The 18377-nt window shown below is 40.1% G+C and overlaps 1 protein-coding gene across 26 annotated transcripts in view; it reads right to left on the bottom strand.

The window, feature by feature from the left end:
* The window catches only part of KALRN (kalirin RhoGEF kinase), a 708666-nt gene that overhangs the window by 260308 nt on the left and 429981 nt on the right, over positions 1–18377 (bottom strand). For all 26 annotated transcript variants that reach the window (XM_050781536.1, XM_050781534.1, XM_050781532.1 and 23 more), the window contains exons 22-25: positions 10745–10927; positions 9388–9506; positions 4121–4187; positions 3368–3477 (exon numbers count right to left, since the gene is read on the bottom strand). In XM_050781536.1, the coding sequence (XP_050637493.1) occupies positions 3368–3477; positions 4121–4187; positions 9388–9506; positions 10745–10927 (479 nt within the window). The remainder of the gene's footprint in view (positions 1–3367; positions 3478–4120; positions 4188–9387; positions 9507–10744; positions 10928–18377) is intronic.

An 18377-nucleotide genomic window follows, 5' to 3' on the forward strand; every position in this document is an offset into this window, starting at 1 on the left:
GTTGCAATTTTTCAAAGTGACACCATTTAGACAGATCAATATTATCTAGCTAAGATATGTATTCACCACATAACCCTTGGTCTAGGTGCTAATTTTCTAGTGACTTAGCTAATTAAGTTAGCAAGGTCGTGTCAATCTCAATCCCTTTCTCTCTCAATCTCTCAATCTCCCAATATCCTTTCCTCCTGCTCTCCCTTCCATAGGCTCTTTCCGAATTACAGGCAGATAACCTGAGCTATGCACTAGAAATGAGAGGTGCATGTTTCTGTTAGACAGTGCTTAATTGCAACTTTGGGATAATACAAACAATTGGGGTTAAAAAGCACCCTTTGAGTTTTTTTCATATTGAGAAGTGACAACTTCAGAGAAGTATTTCTGAAGGATAAATAAGTATTAGGACAACTGTATGGTCCACCCAGTAAGAAGCTTCCAAGAAACTCCTTCATGTAGAAATTAAGTTATTTTGCTCTTCCAGATGGTGCTTGGAGTGATGGGGTAAAAATTCATACCTAATGGTTTGCTCTGTCTTGAGACTTTTACAAACAAAAGATTAAATTATGACTTGAATGGTATTAGCCACAAGTCTGCAAATATTAATTTTATTTTTAATTTGTTCATCCATGCATTCACCTACCAAACAAATATTTACTCAATGTTTACTTATGTGCCAGGTACCTGATTACGCAGTGAAAGATGTTCTCCCCTCTAAGCTGTCCTTTAGAGTTTACAATTCCTGCATTTTCTAAGTTGGCTAACTGCCATTTTATCTCTTATTTATTAGAGATTTTAGAGGTGTTATGTTTTCCTCATTAATCAAAATTTGTATGACACAAGTAGAAAGCATATATTATGAGTACAGTAAAGACAGCCCACAGATCCTGTAGGAAATGAATATGAAGCTTGATTTTCTTAGATGTTTCCTTAAATTATGGATAATTTAAACCATTAATTTATTTTTGGTCAATAGCTTTCTAAATGCACTACAGTTATTTGCCTTTAGTGCAGAACATATTCATGACTCAGGGTTACCACTAATGCTAAGTATGCTATGCTGTAACACAGTGACTGTATTGGGCTCTATAGTGGGATATAGAATGGTTTGCACCAATGCTGAGTAGCCCTTGACCATCATGAGTTTTTTTTTTTTTTGGGGGGGGGCGTCTATTGCCTATTGTTTTTGCAGTTTGTCTTCTTTAGACAGCTGCTGGTATCCCACTACTCACTCACGTTCTTGATTCTTATTTGCTGTTTCTAAATTGCTGTGGGCTTACAAACAATATGATCAAGAGGTAAAGTGGTTGTTAGGGAGGATAGAAAGATGCTTCTAGGAAAAGACAAGAACTTAATTTTTGTGACATCTCTTCTGGTTGTTGAGCGGCTAGTTGTTATTTTCTTTTTCTTTCTTCGTAATGTTCTAACTCGATAATATGTGCTGGGTAGCTGTTTTCTTGATAGTTGGATTTCTTCCTCAATTTATAGCATGCGAGATTCTCTATGGTTTAATTTGATTTTTTAAAAGGATTTCTTAGAACTATGTATTGTAACTGGTAGGTAGATTTTCAGCTATTTAGAAAACTACAAAACTGTTTACCATGGCTTAGCAGTGATATCATGATAGAATGAGAGGCATGATTATGTTAGCTATTTTGTTACACGTGGTCAATTTGGAAATGTATATTCATTCCCCTTATCAAATGATTGGCAAATGTAGGGCTCCCAGGAAGTGCGTGCTGTGATCTCTAGGCTTCCATAGTTAGTCAATTTGCTAAGAACATGGGGAAAGTGAGACTTGTTAACTAAATCCCAGAGACCGTAAGTCAGAAAAGTAAGGTAACATGACTTACCGTTTGCCAGTCCAATGTCTTCTCAGATATCCTGAGGGAGATGGGATGATACTGAGCTGGGCTCAGATGATGGAATTTGGGATCAATGGTCAAATAGTTTTATTGGGATCTTATCAATGATAAGCATGAGGACATGATATTCCTATATCTGGAAATTTCCAGACAAACCTAATGGATAGTGTTAAAATTTATGATTAAAAAACAAAAGACTGGGAACTTTTATCACATATTCCAGAAAGTCAAACGGTTATTTTTCTCCCTAGAGCTTATTGCTTTAATAATCTGACAAGGTTTGCATGTCATGGGAGCTACACACATTATGTTCCTTTAAACTGATCCCATCTGATGACATACCAGGAATTAATAACCAGGAGGTGATGAGAGAGGAGTGATCTCCCCCCCTTATCTGGACCTATTACAGCCTAGGATCATTTTACACCCAATCTTGCTTGCCTCTTGGTTATTCTTAGCACAGGGCTATTCTGGAGCTGAGACATCGAATATGGCAGCCACTTGCTACTTGTGGTCTATTTAAATCTAAATCTATTAAAATTAAATAAAATTGAAAATTCAGTTCCTTAGTAGCACTAGCCACATTTCATGTGTTCATTAGCCACCATATCTGCATATTGGACACTGCAGATATAGAACATTTCCATCATTGCAGAAGGCTCCATGGGACAGTGCTGTTCTGGAGTCTTGCCTCAGGGTGGCTGCTACACCTGTACACATGGCCCCTCTATCTCCAGCAAGCCTACACAACTCAGTAAATGCCTCGGCTAGCCTGACGTAGCACTGCTCTGCAGCAGGGTCCTGAGAGCTCTAAGACTTTATGCCAATGTTCCTCTTTGTGCCTTGAGATTCTCTCTATTTGTATTTTGGAAACACAGTTATTTCTACTGGTTGGTTGTGTAACTAATCATGCCAATTTTTTTGCTGATCCTCTGTTAACCATGGAGCATATTGTTTTGTATGCTGTGGGAAAGATTCTTCAATCAAGTTGGAAACAATGACTTGTGAAATTTCAGGGCCCTACGATTCTACTTATTCCAACAAAACAGAGTATCAGTTGATGTCCTTCCCTCTAAACTAGAAATGTGAGATAAAATGAAGATGGAGGAAATATTTAGATTGACAGAAAACTTCAATGGAATTCAAAACCCAAAGACCACAAGGTGGAATGGTTAGCTGCAGATGAATTCTAATGTCAGGATTTCCCACAAGATTTAATGAGGAGAAGCTACTTTTATTTCTTCAAAGCCTGGTATTCATTCTGGCTCAATAAATGAGAATGTTGAGGAGAGATGGGGAGGAGCACAGCTGAATACGTGACTTCAGTCTCCACTAGGACTTTTCGACAATTACAGAGAAAGGGGAGTGAGTAAGAAAGAAGTCTGACAGCAACTGCCTTAGAAAACTGACCAGATAAGATTCACCAATTGCCTTTGATCCACTTCTTGGGAACCCTGTTGTCCGGTTTTTACGGCCTAAGTGTGCACCTCTAAGACCCTCCACAAACCTACTTGTTATGGAAATCGTAGATCTCTTGGATGTTGCCAAAGATGATATGCTCTTTATTGAGGATCCCAGGGGGGATCTCCTCCACACCACTGGTCATTTCCCACAGGTAGGTCTGTAAGACAGTAACAGTTTCATCACTGGCAAGCCTGGCAAGCCATATAAAATACAGACAAAATAAACAGGCACTCAAACTTGTGGGGCAAGACTCAAACTGTAAATGCATGTAGAGTTTAAAAAGTGATGTGTTAAGTAAACATAAGAGAAATAAATAAAACCTGAATATTTCATTATCCTGAACTTTAGCAAAAAAAGTGATGTGTTAAGTAAACATAAGAGAAATAAATAAAACCTGAATATTTCATTATCCTGAACTTTAGCAAGAACACAAACTCCACAGTCTCTTGTTATTTATGAAATGTGTGTAAATTTGAGTATGGGGGGTCAGGATGCAGATTTTCAGACCCAATTTAAGTTCACTGACTGTGTCATGGTTTTATTTTGAACTGAAGTGCCTTATATACTTCTTTTTCCTGGGTCTAGCTCCAGTCTGAGAAAAGTTTAAACTTTCTTTTCAAAAGTACTTTAAACTCTCTGCAATTATTGTTGACTTTAGGAGAAAGATTTCCTCTGGCTGGCTTTTTAATTCATTACTCTCTGGGAGAAGACCAACAGCACCAAATTCCAATTGAGGACTTGATGCTGGCAAGGATGTAATTTTTCTGATATAGCTGTGAACGGACTACTGGAAGACTCACCTCTAAGCACTCATGTAAATCCCTTACATAAGCCTTCTCTGTCTGGAGTAGTTCAGCCATAATAAATCTAGAAGGAAACAAATGGGCTTTTAGTTGGTTATAGATATAATGTCTCTCCTCCTTCAAACTTCACTTCCCCACCCCGGCATGTATGACATTCTTAAATGTCCTATTTTTCTACTTCATCAACAGGTCTTTTCCTTTCTTCAAAATTCCTTCCCTTTCCTACAGGTATCTTCCTATGATACTTGTGATCCTTCCTGACCATTGGCCCTGCATCCCTTTAGCAGGTTTGTGCTCAGCTAGGTCCATATTCTTTCTCTTTTCCACCCCAGTCCTACTACTAATACTTGTGATTCTGTGGTGATATTCATGTGAGTACAGGCAGGCAGGACTGTTCATATATTCTGTCTCACCAACTAGATAGCTTGAATCTCAGTTTTCCACATTTCGCTTACAGCTCCCAGAATGATTTCTGTTCAGTAGAGTTTGTAGATGTATACCAAAGCAGTTCTTGGTACCATAACAAACCAGGTTTCAAAGTCCAGAAAAGATATCCAATACACCGAGATCAGGGGTTAGCAATTTTTCTATAAAGAGTCAGATAATAAATCTCTGTGGACAATTCGGTCTCTGTCACAACCACTCAACCTTGCTGTTGTCATGTGAAAGGAGCCATAGACAATGTGTTAAAAAAAAAAAAAAAAAAAGTAAGTGTGGCTGTGTTCCAATAAAACCATTTATGGACACTAAAAGTTGAATTTTATCTAATTTTCACACGTTATAAAACATTCTTCTTCTTTTGATAATTCTTCCAACTATTTAAAACTATAAAAGGTAATTTTTAGTTCATAGACTATATCAAATAGTTGGCAGGTCAGATTTGGTCTATGTTTGCTGACCTCTGATCTAGATTATCCTTTTAGCTATTTGTTCAATACATTTCCAATGGGACTTGTTTACAGCATCAACGGATGTATAGAAAACTGAACATGCAACCATAAGCACAGTACAAATCAGTAATAAATGACTGCTTCTCAGTCCCCCACAAAGAGAAGTGTGTGTTATGTATCTTTAAAGAGAGGGTTCTCCTCCTCCCTGGGCCTCTAAATAATACAACGTGCTTAGGCAATTGTTAAACTTATGATACATGGCCTCGTTGTGGTATATTCTATATTTTTCTGTTCTTTGATTTTAACTCTATTGGTAGAGTAAAAAGTGCATAAGCTTTGGAGTCAGACAGATAGGAACTGAATTACAACCAGAGGTAGGACTTGCCTCTCCAGGTCTCGTCTCCTTACTTATAAAATAGCTGATCACACAGAATTGCTGCAAGTATTAAACAAGATCACGTAAGCAACATGCCGAGTGCATGGTAGGTGCTCAGGAAACATTCCATGATTAAATGAGCTGTAGATTGCTATGAAATTAGGACAGAAGGGAGATCAGAAGGAAAATAAACTGACAGGCTTTGAAAACTTGCCTTTGATTTTACTGCCTTAGGTTTTCTAGAATTGTTCTTTTGTTCCCATCTGCTTCCTGCAGTTTTACCTGTCTTTCTTCACAATTTAGCTCTGCTATCACCACCCCATTTTGTTTTATTTTCCACCCATCCTTTAATCTCTTCTGCCTATTTGTTGTCACAGAAGGAACCAAGGAGGAAGATCTGGCCAGGTGTAGTCCCCTCATCCCCCTCCCAGATATGGGCTGAATTATGACCCCCCTGAAATTCATACGCTGAAGCCTTAACCTCCAATACCTCAGATTTTGGTCTTATTTGGAAACAGTATCACTGTAGTAGTGGAGTAGAGTGGCCCCTGGATCTAACGACTGATGTCCTTATAAAATGAGGAATTTTTCACACAGGCATATATTCTGGGATTATGTCACATGAGCACGGAAACAGCCATCTACAAGCTATCAAGGAGAGAGGCCTGGAACAGACCCTCCCCTCACTGCCCTCAGAAGGAATCAACCCTGCTGACACCTTGATTTTAGGCTTCTAGCCCCCAGAGCCGTGAGACAATACAATTCTGCTCTTCAAACAACCCAACTTGTGGTACTTGGTTACAGCAGTCCTAACAAACAAATCCACTCCCCATATGAACAAGCTCTGACTTCATAGAGCAGCTTTAGTTTCTTCAGCTCCAAGGAACCTGTGGTCCTACGTCATCTTGATAAAATAAACTACATAGGGCTTCTTAATTTTAGGACATACTATTTTTTTTCTAGTAATTCCCAAACAGAGTGTCAAAATATTCTTCATAAACTCCTCCAGAAATCTCTGGATATGTGTTACTTTGTAACCCCAGCATAAAGGAATTAGTGTCAAGAAATGGTTTATGAGATGGGCACGGTTCATTGCTTACCCTGTCCAATGCCCTGTAATTCTTGATTAGAGTGAAATGTTGGTAGACAACTCCCTACCAAACAACCAAAGAAGAAAAATGTGTTTTGCCTACCTGGAGTCAGGACGTTTCTGAAAGTGGTGCTGAGATACTTAGGGAGCAAAGCAGGAATCTAGTGATAAGTTGGTTCCAGCTTGCTAAATGAATTCTGGTCCCTATTCATTCTTATTCTGAGAAAACAGAATTCAATTTATGAAAACCTAAGCTACTTCAGATTCTTCCAAAATGTTGGAATCTCAGCAACCTCTACTCTCTTCTTGCCTATTTTCCTCTGCCTCATCTCCTCATGGGCTATTGCTGACCTAGGAGTAAACTTAGGTGGCAGCTTTACATTCTAACATCTACGGGTCACTCACTGGACCAATTTCCAAGCATCTTTTTCTTCCTTTTGAAATCTGAATACCTAGATTAAGTCAGGGCAGGGACCATCTGATACTGGAATGCCTCCTAAAGCATGCCTTATTTTCTTCTGGCCCAATGGTGTATCCCTGAACTTCAAGTAAAGAAATCGACGTTACAGTCCTTATTTGTTTTGCGATTTTAAATAATGTCCTGCCCTTCCCTCAAGGTTTTAATTTCTATATCCAATTATGTTCCATAAGATTTTCTTTTCCTTCCTTTTTTATTTTGAGATGGAGTCTTGCTCTGTCACCCAGGCTGGAGTGCAATGGAGCAATTTTGGCTTGTGGCAACCTCTGCCTCCTGGGTTCAAGGGATTCTCATGTCTCAGCCTCCTAAGTAGCTGGGATTACAGGTGCACACCACCATGCCTGGTTAAGTTTTGTATTACTTTTTTTTTTTTTTTTTTTTTTTTTTTTTTAGCAAAGACAGGTTTCTGCCATGTTGGCCAGGCTGGTGTCGAACTCCTGGCTTCAGGTGATCTGCCCACCTCAGCCTCCCAAAGTTACAGGCATGAGCCACTGTGCCCTGCCTGACTATAAGCTTTTCTTGATCAATAATTACATTATCTTCATTATTCTCTAGTCCCTTGATTCATACAAGAGAGTATAAAATACTTCTTATTGTCACGGAGCATACAATCTAGCTTAGGAATTGGTTGAATAAGTAAAATGGGAATTGGTACAGAAAAGAAGTAAAGGAGTTCATAAACGGATGGGCCAATGACAGTGGGGGTTGTAGATAAAGGATTTATAGAGGCATAGGATATGAGCTAGATTTTAAAGAATCAATAAGACTTACAGAGAGCAAAATAAAACCAAACAGGAAAAAAAGGAAGGGAAATGAAAGGGAAAATAACAAAGAGAAAGGAGAGCATTCTCTCTCTCTCTCTCTCTTTTTTTTTTTTTTTTTTTTTTTTTGAGACATAGTTTTGCTCTGTCCGCCAGGCTGGAGTGCAGTGGCGCAATCTCTGCCTCCCAGGCTCAAGCAATTCTCCTGCCTCAGCCTCCCAAGTAGCTGGGATTACAGGCGTGTGCTACCACGTCCGGCTAATTTTTGTATTTTTAGTAGAGACAGGGTTTCACCATGTTGGCCAGGCCGGTCTCAAACTCCTGACCTCAGGTGATCCGACTGCCTCGGCCTCCCAAAGTGGTAGGATTACAGATGTGAGCCACTGCGCCCGGCTAGCAGAGCATTCTCAATTATATACAATTTATTCTTAGACCTGAGAGGAGTCAGTGAAAATGATCTGACTGAATGGTGTGATCTGAACTAGAAAGTATTTTGAAGTAAAATTGACTTAGATGAGACCAAAGGATAGTACCTTGAGGATTTTTATCATTATTCTGGGGGTTGTAGCAAACCATTTACAATTTGAAGCTGGTGACAGACATAATGGAAAGAAATCAAAGAATGTTGAAGAGTCAAAGCTAGATTAAATTCTGGCTTCATTGCTCACCATCTGTGTGGTTTGGAAAAAGTTACTTGACTTTTCTAGGTCTTATTATATGTAAAATGGGAATAATCTTAGCTGCCTGAGAGAACTGATAGAAAGATACAAAGAGAAAATGTGTGTAAAGGCACTTTATGTAATGTTTAGGACATAAAAAGTGTAGGTGCTGGTGGCAGGAGAGTATTGGTATTAGCAATAATAAAATGTACTCCAGAAAGGTAAACCTGGCATCGCTGTGCAGGTGAATTGGGCAGGGACCAGCAGCAGGAAAACTGTGGGAAGTTTTTGCAAATAATCTAGAAAAAACTAGAAGATTAGTGACACTACTGATGGCAATTAGAAAATCAGAAGAGAGAGGCTGGGCACGGTGGCTCATGCCTATAATCCCAGCACTTTGGGTGGCTGAGGTGGGCAGATCACTTGAAGTCAGGAGTCTGAGACCAGCCTGGCCAACATGGTGAAACCCTGTTTCTATTCAAAATACAAAAATTAGCTAGGCATGGTGGTGCACACCTGTAATCCCAGCTACTTGGGAGGCTGAGGCAGGAGAATTGCTTGAACCCAGGAGGTGGAGATTGCAGTGAGCTGAGATCATGCCACTGCATTCCAGCCTGGGTGACACTGGGAGACTCTGTCCCAAAAAATAAAAAAAAATTAAAAATGTTAAAAAAAGAAAATCAGAAAGGAGAATAAAATTTGGAGGAGATGAAAAAAATATTTGATTTGTTCCATGTTGAGTTTTGACATTGTGAAGTACAATGTGATGATGAGGAAGGTTTTGTCTAGGAAGTTGCTAATAAATGAAGATAATTCAGGTGAAGGACAGACGGGAGAGACTTCAAAGCCTTCAGAGGGAACTCATATTCTCAATGCAAATGTTATGTCCGTCCATCCCAATCCCTGTAGGTGGCCACGAGGACATATTAAGCTATCCAAAGGGACAAGTGGCGGCGAAAGCCCACCACAGTCATGGCGAGCCAGCTAGCGCGGCGGAAGCCAACACGTACTCTTTCTTCCGGGCTGACTTCCGCTTCTCTTCATTGACTTCGTGGTTGGCGTCCCGCAGCTTGACCTCCCGATCCGAAAGGCTTGCTGGGATAATATCCAGCTCCAGGTCCTTATTATCCTGCACATGGAGGGATCACAAAGGTCACCTTGTGATGCTTTGGGAAAGCAACTCAATCGAGTTGAGGGAGGTGGTAAAAGGGGGAAAAAAGGATATAATGGAGAAGGATTAAAAACATGAGGGATCTTACAGACTTATACCCAGAAGCACTGTTCTTCATGGGATCATTATTATGTTTTCAAATAAGAGAGAAATAAAATGTTCAGGTCAAATGTTTAGGGTAAATATCCACAGTAAGAAAAAACAATAAACACATTTGATAATTATGTGTCTATTTCCCCAAGGCCTTTGGTCCTAATTAAATCTAAACACATTCATAAATTGGTCTACGACTGATTCTTAACCATTTAAAATAGATGTGAAACAAAAACACATAAAGATATAAAACATCTTTCATTTGTCAAAAGAAAATAATCAAACCAAATATATTTATTTAAACAAGCAATTTCCCTTGGAAACAGAAAGCTAAATAACAGAACAATAACTGAACTTTCTCATTGCTCATCCCTACTAATTTTAACCACCATTTGGTATTTATATATGATGGAACTTCCTAGATAAAAACTCACAGATTAAAGCCTGGGGGAGACATTAACTCTCTCAACTTTAGGTGGTTTGGCCACTTCACTCTCCAGGCTGCTCTGCTTCAGATCATGAGCCTATTTGAAGATTTAAGAATTAGACATCCTAGGATTAAATTGCCAGGCTGTATTAAGCTCTTAATTCACAGGTTACTAACCCCTAGTATAAAGAAGAGATTAAAAGTTCATCTTCCCTGGTTCATGGCAAATTGTACCTCTGTTCTGTTGAAATGTCAAATAATCCTTGTACAAATTGCACCCCTTATTCTTGAAAGAGCACTATTATATATACTGGGCACTCTAATCATTTGCCGATTAACATAATTGGGTGGAAGATGGTACTTATGAAGTTAAGATAAAGCTTTTCGTTCTCAAAGTCTATACAGAGAAAAACTCTGTTCTGTAGCAATAGGCCCCACTACTGTCCAGTTGATTTTGTAATGTATAGAGTACTCATCACAGGGGACTGGAGGTTAAAGGATCAGCAATATCCACCCAGCACTCCCCACTAGAAAAGCCACACGAGGCAGGTGCTCTAGGGGTCAACAGCTCAGAAGAACTGCTCTGGAAACATGCTTTTCTTCCATGGTGATGAGGGCAGTGGTGCTCAGGGAAATGAGAAGGGAGGATGTCCCAAAGGGCAATACCCCTGCCTACCTCTGTGTTGACTCCTAGGGCTTTCTCCAGGGAGTACCGGTACTTCCCCATCCTCAGGGAGAAATCTCTGTAGTGCTTGTCCACCGTGGTCACCCATTTCCTTATCTCCGTGGCATGAATGTGGCCTTTTTCCACAAAGCTATCAGCCAGCTGAATCAGAAGCTTCACCTTCTCCTTTGTTTGCTGCCCCAAAAGATGGCCTTAAGTTACTGGATTACATTTATTCTCCTGTCCCTTCATCCCAAATCCTCTCTTCCTGTTTAAAGCAGCCATAGATACCTCATAGCTGACTACCTGGGTATGTATCCCAGCTTTGTTACTACTAACTGGGAGATCTTAAGCAAGTTATTGAAGCCCTCTGTGCCTCAGTTTCTTCATTTGCAAAAAGGGAATCATAATATTACAGTCATCCCTCAGTGCTGGGGTGGGGGAAACTGGTTCCAGGGCCCCCCATGGATACCAAAATCCAGATACTCAAGTTCCTCATAAAACATGGTGTAGTTTTTGCTTATAACTTAGCCACATCCTCAGGAACACTTCAAATCATCTCTAAATTACTTACAATACCTAATACAATGTAAATACTAAGTAAATAGTTGTTATTCTGTATGGCTTAGGGAATGATGACAAGAACAAAAAAGTCTATATATGTTCAGTGCAGACACAACCATCCATTTGAAAAAAACATTTTCAGTTCACAGCTGGTTGAATCCATGGATGCGATACCTGTAGATATGGAGGGCTGATCCTACTTCAGAGGGTTGGTGTATTAAATGAGTTGATAAATGTAGAATGCTTAGTACAGTGGAACACAGTAAGAACTCAGTAAGCAATAAACATTAGCCATTATTATTATTGATATAAGAATCTCTTATATTAATATGCTTTACTAATGTACACAGTGTGTTACTGTATCTGAAAGCCATTTGAGTTCAGATGCATCCTTAGGAAGTAGGTGGAGGGAAGTGATGCAGGTCTCTTTGAACCACAGATGAAAAAAATCTGAGGCTGAGAAAGGCTTAGGGCTGGTCCAACTTCACACTAGCAGTAAGCAAATGAGCCTATTTGTCTCTGCCCTTTAGTTCCTAGTTCCCCCCTCTACTGTACCAGCTCTAAACCTCATGTAAGTTGGCACATGCCAGGATCTAAATAAATACAATGAGCAGATTTAAGAGTTAACTCTGTCCCTGTCACCACCAGAATCTTGTCTTTAGTTTCCATTAGACAGCAGGAGAAAGAGGTTAATGAAGCCATCATCTATTACAGGACTAGGTAAAGTGGAACTCAGCTGTTTACTGGGTTAATTTCATTTTTAGCAAGAGTTCGTTCAATACCTACTTGGTCCATAGTACTGTGTAAAGAGCTATAGGGCCGGGCTTGGGGGTCAAACGAAAGGAAAAAAAAACCTTCATTTCACACAGAGTAGTTAAATAACTCAGGGCATTATGTAATTGAATGTCAAAATGGGAGAATGTAGAGTTAATATTATAGGAATTTTAAAAGGGGAAAATGAAGGTGGACAGGCATGGGTAGCGGAGGTCTCATGGAGAGGCAGCACTTAAGCTGGGTAAGTCATGGGAATGAGAGAGACACCCAACAAGTGGACTGCTGCCCTTTTTTTAAATCTTAAGTTTGGATTTTCAAACTCTAAAATTGCTCAGGGAAAGGAAAGAACATTTAAATAGTATTCTAAGAAGGAAAATTATCTTTTGGACTGGAGAAAAGTAGGTCCAAGGTTTAAACCATGCTACAATCTAGGTAACAGGGAAACTGAGGCAGAACTGGAGCAACAGTAGAAAAAACAACAGAGCCCTTCTTTCTTTATTCTACTATCCTCACCCCACCTGTTCCTTCCAGGCCCATCTACAGCCCCTCCCATGAGAGACCAATCCTCCCAAGAAATGCTGGAGAAAGAGGGTGTCAGAGAGGCGCATTGAGAGTGCTCTGCCTGCTGCACGCATGGCCAGGGACCAAGGACCAGGGATCCAGCTCTCCAGTAGCTCACTCAGCACATGGAGCCTCTCCTATCTCGGTACAGTAGGCTGGTGCCGGTATTGGAAGATAAAGGGCAAGAGCTTTGGTGTGAGGGAAAGGAGGTGGGTGTGAGGATAGCAGAAACATCTCCTCAGCCATGAAAAGGCAGAGCAATAACGGGGGGAATTGGTTAAGATAGAATTAGCAGATTCTATTCAAAATAGAATCTACTCGATTCTATCTAAACTAGAATTACTGAATCCCTCTTTTTAATTATCTTATTCATTTATATATCTCCAGTGTCTAAGCATCCTGAGGACGTTCACCTTATTTCATGTAGGGTATTTTTTTTATTTTTTATTTTTCCTGAAAAGAGTTTTCTTTGGTTTTCTATTTACTTAAAACAGAGACCTTTTTTTTTTTTTTTTTTTTTTTTTTTTAATGGAAAAGTCTTGGAAATACATATTCTCTGCTCTTGGTAAAGTGACTACACCTAGGAGAAAGGGTTTTACAGCCAGCTGGTGGCAGTAGCCATACTAGGGCAGCTCTATCAGAGAAAATTATATCCTAAAGCATCAAAACTGTGATTCAGAGTCAGCAAAGCAAATGGTTTGTGACCAAGAGTATTCTAGGTATGTGTGGGGACTAGAGGAGCAAAGAGACAGTAAAATGACTTTAGATGCATCCTTAGGAAGTAGGTGGAGGGAAGTTTAGACACACCCTTCCCCATGTGGCTCCACCTACCTTCGCAGCAGCCCTGTTTCCACTGCTCTCCATTCCCTACACTGCAGCCATGTTGAATGTCGCATGCCCTTCCAGCTGGGACAAGTGATTCTTACTCACCCCCACTCTCGATGCAATGCCCTTTTTCCTCTCCTGTCCTCCCCAAAAAACAAGTGGGCAATGCCCTTCCCAGTGTTCCCACAGTATCACATACATGCTTGTATTTTAGCATATATCACATGTACTTAGCATATATGTCTCCTTCATTAGACCATGAACCCTAAAAGGTAAGTATTACATCTCATTCATTTGTATATCTCCAGTGTCTAGAAAATAGTAGGCATACCATCAATGTTGACTGAATGAATGAATGAGCAAGTCTTGTGTTTGGAGGTGAGTAAAGCTAGACCAACAGGAGTTGAAGATTTTTATTGGGAGGAAGTAGATGATAAATTTGGCCCATGAATTGGGTAAGTGCACTAAGATACCAACCATGGCCACAGTCCCCACTGGGAGTATTCTGAAATGGTTTCTTATACATTGGTGATTGTGGTGGCACCACATGACCTGCTAAATGTCTGGTCACAGCTTTTGAGATCAGAGGTAAAAACTTTTCTTATGAGGGCAGCCAATCAAGAGTCAGCCAGTGACTTCTGAGGTGTCCTGGCCTAAAAGCTGTGTCTAAATAGGGGACTGGAAATATGCCGTGTCAATTGAGGTTGTTTCCCTGAGGATTTAAACTGCACAGACAGGGATCTGGATGATGGCTGCAGAGTAGAAGTGAAATCACAGAAAGCAGAGAGGAAGAAGAAAAAGGAAGCTGTGGTATAGAAATGGTAGAACATTACACAGATTCTGGTCCTCTGCTCTCAGATGATGACCAGATGATGTGGCTGCTTGAGACACCCTTGGTCTCGGGTAACATTCCAGTTTTCATCTCCAGAGGTGACACTGTGCCACATTTCTTGTTCTTCCCATGGGGCTGAGTCACTGAGCTTTTTCTGGATTTCTGGGAGGTTCAGACACATTGCTTCTATCTTCTTTATTTCCACACACGGCCATACAGTATCTTTCTCGTTCAACCTATGCCCATTTGAAACTCAAATCTTTCCTCCAAAGACAGTAACTTATATAAACTAATAAAATGGGGGTCAGACTGCAGCAGTTCTTGAATGAAAGGTTCGGAAGTATGGACATGATCTTGTGGCTAAAAGGGAAACTTTGGGTACCATAATTCATCTGGGCCTGGAAATCTAGACCTGAGAGCTCACTTGGGCTTCATGTGTCACCTAATTTATGTTTTGCCTTTCCATTTTGAATTCTAGTTACCTGCTGGAAAAGACAGGGGTTCAAAAGAGGGGGTCAGTAATTCTATTTTTTTTCTCTCTCTCCCTCTCTCTTTCCCTCCCCACTCTCTCTTTTCCTCCTTTCCTTTCTTTTTTTCTTTGGTTATGATCTTCCTCTAATCAGTGAGCCTCACTCTGAATAAATTTTTTTAAAGCCCTTTTGACTTCAGCACATTTTACAAGACTTTAAGATTTTGCCTTCTTGATAGTAATCTTATAATCTCATAATCTTCCATATTTGCCTTTCATTATTGATATTCCTTATAATTAGATAATAATAAGGAATATTGATATTCCTTATCAATTTTTTTGTAGACACAAATTTACTGAGCTCCTTGTGCAGGTGAATAGGTTTCTTGAAATACATCTTCGGATTCATTCAGCAGAGGGTTGTTAGTGTACATGAAAGAACCAAAATTTTCAAAACTTTCCATCACATGCGAACTATATTCCACTTGAGAGTCTCAGAAAGACCAGGCACAGTGGTTCACGTCTGTAATCCCAGCACTTTGGGAGGCAAAGGCAGGTGGATCACCTGAGGTCAGGAGTTCAAGACCAGCCTGGCCAACATGGTGTAACCCTGTCTCTACCAAAAATACAAAGGTTAGCTAGACCTGGTGGCAAGCACCTGTAATCTCAGCTACTTGGGATGCTGAGGCAGAAGAATCACTTGAACCCAGGAGGTGGAGGTTGCAGTGAGCAGAGATCACATCACTGTACTCCAGCCTGGGTGACTAAAGTGAAGCTCCATCTAAAAAAAAAAAGAGTCTCAGAAATAGAATCATGCCTATCTTTTATCTGAACTGTTTAGACTCTACCTCTCTCAGTCTAAAGTACCATCTGACAACCCCAGTGTTCCCTTTCTCTGCTATCTGAATCTCAGGAAAACATAATTTAGTTCAGCTAAGGCTCCAGTTGCTTTCATTACTGCTTAATTTTCTTTTGTCAAGATGAATTAAGTCCAGTTTATCTCATGGATTCCTTCATCTTCAGAGATGAAATTACCAGCTTAAAAAAGTATTTTCTTAACATTATTAGCCATTGGCAAATGCAAATCAAAACCCACAATGAATACCACTCCACACCCTCTAGGATGGCTATATAAAAAGACACAATAACAAGTGTTGGTGAGGATGTGCAGAAATCAGAACCCTCACAATTTGCTGGTGAGAGTATAAAATGGTATGGCTACTTTGAAAAACAGTTTAGCAGTTCCTCAAAAAGTTAAACATAGTAGAACTCCATATAACCCAGCCATTCCACTCCCAGGTATGCACATAAGGGAACTGAAACATATGTTCACACCAAAACTTGAATATAAAGGTTTCTAGCAGCATTATTCATAACAGCCAAAAGCTGGAAACAACCCAAATGTCCATCAACTGATGAATAGTAAACAAAAAGTGGTATATCAATGAAATGGCATGCTATTTAGCAATAAACAGGAAAAAAGGATTGATACATGCTAATAGCATGGATGAATCCTGAAAGCATTAGGGTAGGGGAAGTAAGCCAGTCACAGAAGATCTCATATTATACGATTCCATTTATATGAAATGCCCAAACAGGCAAACCCATAGAGACTTTTGAGTAGTTGCCACGGGTTAAGGAGAGTAAGGAATGCAGAGTGACTGCTAATGGGCATAGGGTTTCTTTCTAGGGTAATGAAAATGTTCTGGAACTAAACAGTGGCAATGTTTGCACAACCTTGTGAATATAGTAAAAACCATGGAATTTGTAAAAACTGAAAAACAAAATCATCTTTAAAAAGTTTTGCTTTTAGAAGAAATGGAGTTCTTCCAAATGTCATGATGACTAAGCTTTCCCATCACTGTGTGCCTTGACCCCTTATACATTTTGAAACCCATAATAGGAAAATACCATTTCTATTCTTTTAATGGACTGTCTATAGGCATATCACACCATGAGAATTATGTTTTCCTTTTTTCCTCATTCAAACTCTTTTTATTTCATTTTTATTCTTACATTTGTGAGCTTTTACATAGAAAGTATCTTTCTATATCCAATGTTTCTTCTACTTGGTCTGCTCCTTTGGACCAGAATATTATTAAATTTAATGTACTCCACTGCCCTATTCAACCATAAGGGCCACCATATGTATTCTCTTGTGGCTAAAGGTCAATTTGGTTTCCATTTCAAATTCATTTTCTTGGTTATAAAGATTATAATCAAAGACAGCTGATTAGAAGATGTTTACCTCTGGAAAGTGGGACTAGGGTGGGGCAGGAGGCTGCTGCCTCTAATCAGAAGCTCCTCAGCTGGGTTTGTTATCCTGTAGATATTCTAATATGAATAACCCTGAGATTTGGAACACGATAGTTATGTCGGGAGGGACAGAGAACAAAGACAGCCAAAGTAGAAGATTCATATTAAATATAAACAAGAAGGGCTGAATCTACTCAAACTTCCTTTTTTCTTTATGTTCCTGAATGGTTGTAGCCCCCTTTGAATGTGTAAAATGTAGTCAGGTAACCTAGGGAACTCAGGATGAATAGTGTGGTTCTCGTCTCTAAGTATCCTGTTGGCTTATATAGGAGATAACACTGCATAGATTACTGGAGGAGAGATGGTCTGTGCCAGGTGAAGGGCTTGTTTGTTTGTTTGTTTGTTTGTTTGAGACGGAGTCCAAAACACTGCACTCCAACTCTGTCGCCCAGGCTGCAGTGCAGTGGCCTGATCTCAACTCACTGCAAGATCTGCCTCCAGGGTTCACACCATTCTCCTGCCTCAGCCTCCCGAGTAGCTGGGACTACAGGCACCTGTCACTACACCCAGCTAATTTTTTGTATTTTTAGTAGAGACAGGGTTTCCACATTAGCCAGGATGGTCTCGATCTCCTGACCTCGTGATCCACCCACCTTGGCCTCCCAAAGTGCTGGGATTACAGGCGTGAGCCACCGTGCCCGGCCCAGGTGAAGGGTTATACGGACAAGGGCTGTAGTGCAGGGATGAGCTGGATCATATCCTCGTATGTGGGAAGGATCACAGAGGAGGAGGCTCTAGAGTGGAAAGGGCGGGGGGGGGGGTCCTCTTAAAAAGCAAAAACTAGAGGGAAGGGAAGGGTATTCCAGGCAGAGAAATGTATGAAAAAGGCACATAGACAAAAAAGTATAAGATGTATCTCTCAGAGGGTAAGAGAATACATCCATTCCGCTGAAGCATAAACTCTGCATAAAATAATTGAAGATAAAGCCGGGGAGGTAGGGTGGCACAGCTGTAGAGTTGTGGAGCATTATCCTAAAGGCATTGGAAAATCATAAAGTTCTTGATCTGGGTGGTTATGTGACCAAAGTAGCATTTTAAAGATGAACAGCAATGAAGGGCAGGGTGGATTGGAAGGAAGGAAGGAAAGGCCAAAGGCATGCAATCCCTTTAGGAAGCTACTACAGCTTAGGGTAGTAGCTATGTGAATGAAAAAGAGGAGAAATATGTGAAGACGGTTACAAAGGTAGGATGAATAAGATTGACCGAATAATTCTTCACATTTCCACTTTGATTATGGAAAGATTTTGATCCTATGAAGTTCTGGGTATCTGCTGTGATCCACCCTATGCAGATAGGAACACCAA

This window comes from Macaca thibetana, chromosome 2 (assembly GCF_024542745.1).
Source record: "Macaca thibetana thibetana isolate TM-01 chromosome 2, ASM2454274v1, whole genome shotgun sequence".
NCBI lineage: Eukaryota > Metazoa > Chordata > Mammalia > Primates > Cercopithecidae > Macaca > Macaca thibetana.